Here is a 9083-nt window from a genome sequence, read left to right as displayed (position 1 = left end):
TCTTCCGATGCTCTATCTGGTCTGTGGTCTTCAAGTCTAAAGATGAAGGAAAGCCGAAAGCGAGAGCGACGCAGAAACGATACCCTAGTTGAAAGAAAGTGGAGATTTTATAGCTCTTGTTCTAGTTTCGTACACGCGACCTCACATGATTCTGTCCCACGACAATTTTTTTATTTTTTTATTACGCCAGTTATTATACAATCCGATGTTTAATTCTTATAATATATTTTTTTGATATAATATTTTCAGGATTAATTTTACTAGTGGCCCTAAACTTTAGGTCATTGTCATTTTATTCTTTAAATTTTAAAAATCCTTACTTTATTCTTTTGAATTTTAAATTTGTCTCATTTAAGCTTTTTAGTAATAATTTCTATTAAAATTAGATGGATAAATTGAGATTAAGTGAGTTCACTGAAACCCATCAATTTTTTGTTAATCGAAGAAGATTGATGCACATTGGATGACTACTGGTCTTATTAATGTTCAAGCAAGTTTGAAGCTTTTTTTTTTTTTCGAATTATTATCATTGATGTCCATGAACTTTAAGGTTATTCTTAATTTGCTTCCTGCATTTTAAAAACTCTCATTTTGTTTTATGAACCCCTTCTTTGTAATTTCTGTTAAAAACATAGAAAAAGAGAATAATGCAGTCACTTAGTCTTTGTGTTTGAATTCTATTAAAAATAAACAGATAAAATCACGTGACTACACTTAACTCTCTCATTTTTTGTCTAATTTTAACATAAATTTTTATAAAAGGGCTTATATGACACGAATTCAAAATTTAAGAGGTAAAGTGTGTGACGACCCTCCTAGGTGGCCGTCACCGTAGCTTAAATTAACTTGTACTTACTAGGGTTTCTTAAAGTTTGCGGAACATTTTTTTTTTAAGAATGAATAATTCCATAACTCGTAACAACAATTTCAAAAGAATGAATCACTAAATTTCTTAAAGCTTTTCTTAATTTCAGTTAAGATAAAACTTTCTAAAAATATCTTTCAAACGGGGCAGCGTTTGAACTCTGGTTTCAAATACTCTTTAAAAGCCTTTCTAAAACTAACCAATTCAATCAGGCCATTTAATTTGACTTCAAAACGGATTTAGTGAGAAATCTTAAATTCAAGTACATTTTAAAGGTCTTTTTAAAATCAATCATTTAAATTATCATGTTTAAAATTTATTATGATGTCTTATCATTGTCTTATTATCTTATCTTATCTTTCTTATCTTTTCTTTCTTTTTTATGGGCCCGAGTGCTCGCTTACCACTTGCGCTCAATCATCGGGACGTGAGGGTTTACAAGGTCCCATATGACACCGTGATTATAACTTGAATGCCTCCCTTGAGTCGGAGGACATTATTATTATTTTTTTTTCTTTTCTCCCTTGCGGAGCTTGAGTTACCTCCCTTGTGGAGGCTGGTACGGCACTTAACTGAAATTATTCTTATAATTTCCTCTTGACTTATTAATGTGTATGCAGTATGACATGGCATCGCATACAATACTTAAAGCATAAAACATGAATATATAATACATGTGTAACTTTTTCTTTAAAATCTATTCATGTTGTAGGCGAGATTCCTACTTACCTGATTTACAGAGTTGGAATCCACTTTTCGCCAAACAGCCTATTCTCTTACTTGCTTACTTCTGAAAATGAACACCTATTGAGAGTGTGAGATTATCTATCGTTTACTATTCTATTTTAGCAACTTATGAAGGAAATCTAACCCTTTACTTAAGGCATGTATTCCTTTCCTTTATTGAAGGATATTTTACTATCAGGATCAATTTATTAAATCCTTAAGATCTTATTTTCCTTAATTGCCCTTAACGTACTTATGTCTAGATTGAAAATCATTTACCCAATCTAGTAACTTATTCTCCATAATTTTTCTCATTGGACTTATTATGATATTAAGGCCCAATTCGGCCTAGAAACTTATTCACGACATTCTAACTCTTAAGCCGTTGAAATTTAAACTCAAACGGAGTCTCTTAAATTAATGTGGGCGTTAGACCCACATCAAACCTTCAAAATTCTACGGACCTATCGTATTGGGCTCGTGGGGAGGTGATTTTATTTTTTAGGGTGATTCTAGTTTAAAACATCACATCATGATTCAAATTTTGAACCAAAACCAAAACTATACAAACGAAACACTGATTTTCAAGAACCATTTTTTACTTTTGCAAATAAACAAAGGTATAAACCAGAATCATAGTTCCGGTTATAGAACCCTCATACCAAACGCAACCTGAAAGTCCTACAGATTCTTTCACTTTATACGAAGCACTTTCGGCTTTTCTTGCTAAATCATTCTTTCTACCTCTCTTTTGTTTTAAATAAATCCATTGCCTAAAAGTAGAGTGAGCATCACTTGTCGTTTGAGTTCAAGTCAAGATGGTTTCCTTTAATATAATCAATCACTTCATCCTCAGTCAGATATTTTATTGACAAACCTCTTGAAACGCAATCCCTACAAAACAAATTTAAGGGTGTTGGGGGAAGAAAAGTTTGTTTGTTGACTCAAAATTTAATAACACATTGGTTTACCTCACTCTTGTTGAGCTTATTTGGTTCGGTATGAGTTCATCCACAATTCTTATGTTATCCTGTCAAGAAAGCACGACGTTAAGTTTGATTCAAGATTATTAAATCAATATTTGAACAATAATATTGAACAACTGAAAACTTATATTGGGTCTCATTTGATACCACATTTCGAATTGTTGAACTAATGCAGAATTTTTACTCAAACAAGACCAAGAACATACAAGTTTCAAAAGTCAAAATTAAGACTTAAGAACTTGGTCGGGACAATTGGGTTTACTCCAAAACTTAAACCTTTTTCACACACAAGAAGGTTAAGCAAATCTTCTGGTTTTTAATCAGAAAAGGAAAATTCTTCTAGTCTAGTTATAAAAAATTATATGTGTTGGCAAATTAAGACATCTGATTACCCGGTTCTCATTCAAAATCGGATCATCTGAGAAAATTTTCTCAATATCTTGTCCTTCTCTTCGAGTGCAAACCATACGATACTCACAGCATATGGTCCTGATCTGACTGACAAACATGAGAGGGATTACAAGGTTGTCTAAGGATTTAGCGAAAGCCTAGGATCAAGATCATTAGGGTCTAGAGGAAGGAGTACAACATGAAACCACTTGAATAGCTAATGGCTCAAAATATTCTCCAAGAATCTAAAGAATATCAATAAATATATAGTTCTGTATAAAAACACCTGCTCAGGAATCCAAAATCCAGGAATGGAAAAAGATTGGAGGAGATCGGAACCGTAGACAACCACGACCTTGAGAGATTCTAACAGAGGATGATGAAAAACAAGTTATAACCATGAAGTTGCAAATGAATCACAAATCAAATTAGAACAGAAATGCTCAAATTGATTAACAAAAGAGAACATAAAAGGAAGTACATATATATACATGCAACTTGTCATTGGCAATGGCTTTTTAAAACTAGACGAAGAAAAATGAAAAGCAGAGATGAAATTATGATCATATTCCTACCTCTGGGTATCATATTTCCCTCACATAAGAAACTTTTGACTCTACACAAAACGGTCAGAGTGCGTTGATAGGAACTTTGTCTTGCCTGTAATATGGATTCAAATTTCAAGTAATAACTCAATTTGATACATCAAATAAGTAGTTTTGAAACTAATAAATGGGCACATGATACATCAAAGTTAAGACAAAATTGTAGAAAATGAAGTAGCATACTAATTAAGTTCCTAGAGGATCTGTAAACTCGAGCTTTCCTATGGTTTTAATTTTTATTTTCTGCCTGTTTTTTCTCAGCAACTGAAATTTGGGGGTTAGAGGGTAAGGAAAAAAGAGTAGATTACCTCCCATGGATCAACCATGATGAAGTCGGAACTTCCGCAGGCACACTGACACAATCTTATACGGTGTTCTGCCGATATAAGGCCCTACACCAAGTGACTAGATTGTTAGGCCATCTAAACTCGGCCAAAAAATTAACATAGAACATGTGAGTCTGTGATGATAAGTTTTGGCTGCAATAACTCAGACAAAACTTAAAAATCGCATAATATGAATTGACCATGTGCAGATTTTGAACCTTTAACATGAATTGACCATGTAAAGATTCTGAACCTTTGTTTATCTGCCATTAAAAGAGACGTACCCTCTTCTTGTATGCGTGATTCACTGGCAACATATAACCTCCGATAACACAAAAGCCTTCTGAATTTAGCGGATCTCTTGCCAGCTCTGCACAACAGAAAAACGTACCAAAATATACATTAGATATGTTCCTTGCCTTAAATAGCATAAAACATTCTACTTAAGCTGGATAAGAAAATGGCGTAAATGAAGCACTAATTCAAAATTGTACAAGCAATAGTAAGTCATATGCAAAGATGACCATCTTGGGAATCGTTCTTTCGTGGGTTCGAATCGAAAACTTGAGCTGAGATTTAAATTCTGGTAAGAGAAAAAACTGTAATAAAAAGGTGGAATTGTCAAAAAGAAAAAAAAATGGGGGCATGGTAATGAGGAAAATACCACAGACTCTATGTCAATGTTCGTGAAAACAAAAACACACGAAACTCATATCAATAAAATTTCGGTATTCTACAAAAACATATCTTCTCCAAAGTTGTTTCGAGAACCTATCTTTAATATAATATCCCAAAAAATATCGATCAAATTTCCAATATGTAACAATTTTTTCATATGTATTTTTTTAACTGATTTCTCAAGGAATTCACGATTCTGAAAAGGTAGAAAACTAGTATAAAAGGACTAAAAGCATCAAAATCTCGTTTTTTTCTGCTTCTTCACTACAGTAGCTCGAACCATTTCTGACTTTGACATAAAATTATGCAAACAATAAAAGAAAAAATTCCAAAAATTTTTACATCTAAAGTTCATTGTAACATATATGAAACAAAAGAGTCACTCTGAAAGACTGAAAACAAAAGTCACTCTGAAATTCCTTATTATTAACCACCAGTCACAGAAACTCACCAAAGAGGCGTATATGCATAAAAGTAGGAGGATTGAAACTTCCCGTACCCACTAGAGCTACATATATCTTGTCCCTATAAAATAAAATAAAAAAAAATGTAACATGAAAAACATAGAAAAAGATTGACCTTTCTATTCCAAAACAAACAAACTTGAAACTAGACTTAAGGTGATATGAATTCCTTATGTCAAAATTCAATCTGAACTTATTTCAGAAAAGCCTAAAACTTTCTGTAATCAATGGGAAGCAAAAGGAAAGAAAAAATAAATTAGAAAAAAAAAGAAAGAAATTAAAGTGGAGGAACACTTACCTGGAATCGTGATCAACCAAACCCAGAGCTAATTTATTAACCGGTAAAGGAATATCCATGACACCTGAAAAACAAAAATGAGAAAAAAAACCAACCAAATTAAACAACCCAGAAAAGGGCAAAAAATATAAAAAAAAATAAAAAAATTCATTGTTTAGTAGGAAATAAATCGTTTTGAAAGTTTAGGAGTTTGAGCCCGTCGATAAGCAGATTAGAACGACACTGCCGGAAGTGATGACGAAGCTCTTCTCGCTATTATCTGATTTCGCCGGAGGCCAATAAGACGACGAGAGAGATGAAAGACAAGATAAAGAAACGACACGTACAAAACTAAACGAAACGACACGTCATTTTATTTTATTTTATTTTTTGACCTTTCGGCCAGAGAGTGACCAAACGTCATGTCGTTTCTTCAACATAAAGTAGAAAAAAAACCCAAAAACGTCGCGAATTGCCTTTTTAGTGCGTTGCCGTTCTTCCCTCCCTGTAATCTGTCGTTTTTCCTCCGAAATTTCCAAAATTCAAATTTTAGTTCCGCGCTGAACCATCTCATCTCCAAGTCCAAGGTTCAATCCCAAACCCCTTCTCTCTCTCTCTCTCCCCTCCGTTTCTCTTTCTAGGATTCTGTGGATCCATGGCGGCAGCGGAGAGAGTGAAGATGACGACGATTGAAAAGCTGATGGATGGTTCAGATCTTCGAGAACAAGTCCCGAATCCTCGACCAGGTCGAGCAACAGACTCGTCTCTGCGATCACCACCTCGTCTCCAAACTCCTCATTGACGGAATTGCCCCTCCTCCCTCCATGGCTACTCTCCCCCGACCGGTAATTTCGCACCTCCGCCATTTCTTTCCATTTCAAGTTTCCATCGGTTCGCGCGTTCTGAAGTTCCGCTTGTGGTTAGGGCCAAAAAACTAAGCCTAGGGTTTCAGTTTCAGTTTCAGTTTTAGGTCAAATTTTTGCTCTTGTTGGTGTAATTTAGAGAGAGAAATTGAGATTTTTTCACTTCCCTTCTTTGGTTGCTAAGAGACTAGACAAGCAAAATTGAAACTCGTGTAGTTTTTTCTAGTTTGGTTCGGAGAATAACAATTCTTTTCCCCTTTCAAACTTGGCTAAATGTTGTTTATGCGCCTATTTTTTTCTTTTCTTTTTGTGGCTCAATTAACCATCAGTGTCTTGCATTGAATTGAGTAATAAATCTGTCATTTTTTATTGTTTTTTATTTTATGTGGTTAAAGAACTGACATTAGTCAACAAAATTTTTTGTTCATTATAGAGTTGAATGCTGAACTCAGACTTCATTTCAGAAGTTCGTGTTCCACTCACTTTGCTGATTCGAGTTTGTAATTCGAGTTGAGATGTGATTTTATATGAGAGTTTTTTACTGTAGTAAAAAAGTTAGATGTGATTGTTTCTGAGAATTTTTACTGTAGTAAAATTCAAATTCTAAACTCGAATCGGTGAAGTGAACGGAGTTTTTATCACGCTGATGGCAGGCCCGCAATCCCATTTTCCCAGTCATCACTCTGTGTATCAGAAGCCAACTGCTGAAGCCTAGTACTAATAGGCAGCTGCCAAATAGTTTGTACACAGACAGAAGAAGTCTGTACTGAAAATAAGCCGACAATAGTTTAAGTGGTTGTTCCCGTGGAATTAATGGGTCTGTGGTTCCTTTCCTTTCGGTTGATCAACTTGAAGAAATGGACTCAGTTAAACCTCTTCATACTGCTAATGATATAACGAATCTCTGATTAGATTATGCAGCGATTAAAGAGACCCTCGTCAATAGCAAATTTAACTGGGCTTCAAATACTAAGCCTAGATTTTTGTCAAAATCTTGAGTTTCTCCCTGACAGCATCAACAGTTTAAGCTCTTTACGAAAGCTCAGCATCTCTTGTTGCCGAAGCCTTGAATCATTACCAATTCTTCCCTCTGTATCAGATCTGAAGCCGCAATACTGCACTTCCTTGAAGAAATTTAGTAGTTCAATAACTTCGGTCGAACAAAAATGGGATCATGATTTCTATTATAGCTTCCGTGAATACCCGAGAAATTTTGAATTTTTTGGCTGTGAAATGTTGGATGAGAATGCACACGGAGTTGATCAGGCACTATTTAGAATTCTGCAATGTGCAAATTTATGTTTAAAGTACAGATACGAACCTGATGAAGAATTTATGGTGGGGTATCTACCGGTATGTCTATCTCTTAGTAGCATAAGTTTCTTCATCGCTTAAGCGCTCTAGTTTTGGCAGGATTAAATATTGTGAAAACAATACTGACTTTCTCATCCATGTTGTGTACAGATGTTGCTTAAGATTTGTTGGCCAGGAAATGAACTTCCAAGGTGGTTCAATTATAAGAGTGAGGGATGCACAATATGTATCAACCTTCCAAATCAAGCAGATCAATGGTATAACAACAGCTATTTGGGTCTCGCTTTTTTTGCTATTGTTGAATTCAATGGCTATTCAGGTGACTATTTGAAGATTTATCGTGAGTCCTTTTACACGTTCCCAAATGGAGATTTGTGGAGGCAGGCAAGATTAGTGAATACAAGTTTTTTTTAGTTGTGCATATCATCTTTTTGCGCTTGAGGAAGGTCAGAGTAATCCTCGTAGGTCTTATTGTGTTCAGGTATATTCCTGTCAAGAATTCTGAATGCGTGTTCCTGTTTATGGACAACAGAAGAAAGCCATAAAAGATTTGATGCAAATGGGAATAAGTTCCCTGATCATGATTATCAGCTCATGAAATTTGGTGACTTAGAAAGAAGTCGTGATTTCCTTGAAGAAAGATTTGGAAAAAATATGAAAGGCTTCAGTCGTACTGCTACAGCCTTTTTCTCCTTCCATACTAACAACGAAAAATGTACAAAAATCAAAAAGTGTGGGGCGTACTCTAGAGGTAGAGAGACTTGGTTTCGTAGAGTTTGAATTCAGTGGAAGAACAACTCTTTATTTTGAATCAGAAGATGACGATCAAGAAGATGAGGAAATGTATTCTGAATCAGAATATGAAGAAAATGAGGGAGTTAATAAATCAATGTTAATGATGTTTCTACTTCTGTTGATTGGGCTTGGACCTATTCTGATTGTTGTGGCTAGAGTGTATTCAAGTCTTTTGTGGCCCAAAGTTTAGCTGCAGATGGTGAAGAAGCTATTGGGCATGCTGAATGCTATTTTGGTTGCTCTTTCATATTGGTTAGCTAGTGTGTTTGTATTGAAAAATTGAATTTCATGTTCATAAGATGTTCAACTTTGATGCCTTTTTTTTATTTTTTTTTAATTATGCTTCTTCTTATCATGAGTTGAATAACCATGTGTGGATATTGGGACCCTTTTTTATTGTAATAATGTGTTTCTTCTGCTGATTTTGCCTCCAGTTCTTACTCTGGAAAGTGGAAACAGCCTTTGTTTTCTTTTGTCATTAAGTATAAATAAGTTTGTTTGGCTTGAATTGGAACTCATATGAGAGTTCTAGTAACTTATGATACTTCTTAACGTTGTTCATATATATATGTACACACACACGTCATGTATATGCAAGGAAAATGCGCACTGAGATTTTCAGTAGCCTGGCCTAGAAGCAGCCTCAAGCAAGAGTGAAAATCTAAATACATTAGGCTCAAATTCCTATGCATACAGAGCCCTCTAACTAGGGAATTGTAGCATAATGGAGGAGAGTGTGAATCAAGAGGAATTCAAATTGGATGATGAAGAATGCGAAGAAGCAGGAACAACTC

At 34.8% G+C, this 9083-nt stretch overlaps 2 protein-coding genes across 2 annotated transcripts in view; both read right to left on the bottom strand.

Annotated features, from left to right (window-relative positions):
• The window catches only part of LOC112092206 (40S ribosomal protein S28), a 1859-nt gene extending 1766 nt beyond the window's left edge, over positions 1-93 (bottom strand). Inside the window, exon 1 of the mRNA XM_024167674.1 lies at positions 1-93. The gene's annotated coding sequence lies outside the window, so the exon portion shown is untranslated.
• Positions 94-2312: 2219 nt separating this feature from the next.
• LOC21387533 (nicotinamide/nicotinic acid mononucleotide adenylyltransferase) lies at positions 2313-5585 on the bottom strand. The gene is made up of 9 exons (XM_024167676.1): positions 5339-5585; positions 5028-5101; positions 4183-4268; positions 3881-3964; positions 3543-3627; positions 3254-3333; positions 2970-3071; positions 2563-2621; positions 2313-2485 (listed from the first exon to the last, which is right to left on the bottom strand). Exons 1-9 carry the CDS (start codon positions 5395-5397, stop codon positions 2383-2385), a joined length of 732 nt encoding a protein of 243 aa, XP_024023444.1. The 5' UTR covers positions 5398-5585; the 3' UTR covers positions 2313-2382.
• Positions 5586-9083: the final 3498 nt, after the last annotated feature.

This window comes from Morus notabilis, unplaced genomic scaffold (assembly GCF_000414095.1).
Source record: "Morus notabilis unplaced genomic scaffold, ASM41409v2 Scaffold1036, whole genome shotgun sequence".
NCBI classification, from domain to species: domain Eukaryota; kingdom Viridiplantae; phylum Streptophyta; class Magnoliopsida; order Rosales; family Moraceae; genus Morus; species Morus notabilis.
This window is presented reverse-complemented; position numbering and strand designations above follow the sequence as displayed.

What these genes read in the sequence shown, in the direction of transcription:
- LOC21387533 (XM_024167676.1), bottom strand. Translation starts at nt 5,397, where the DNA reads ATGGATATTCCTTTACCGGTTAATAAATTAGCTCTGGGTTTGGTTGAT. An exon ending in TTGGTTGATCACGATTCCAG is followed by an intron (nt 5,102 to 5,338) that starts GTAAGTGTTCCT and finishes TTTATTTTATAG; the next exon opens with GGACAAGATATATGTAGCTC. An exon ending in ATCACGCATACAAGAAGAGG is followed by an intron (nt 3,965 to 4,182) that starts GTACGTCTCTTT and finishes CACTTGGTGTAG; the next exon opens with GGCCTTATATCGGCAGAACA.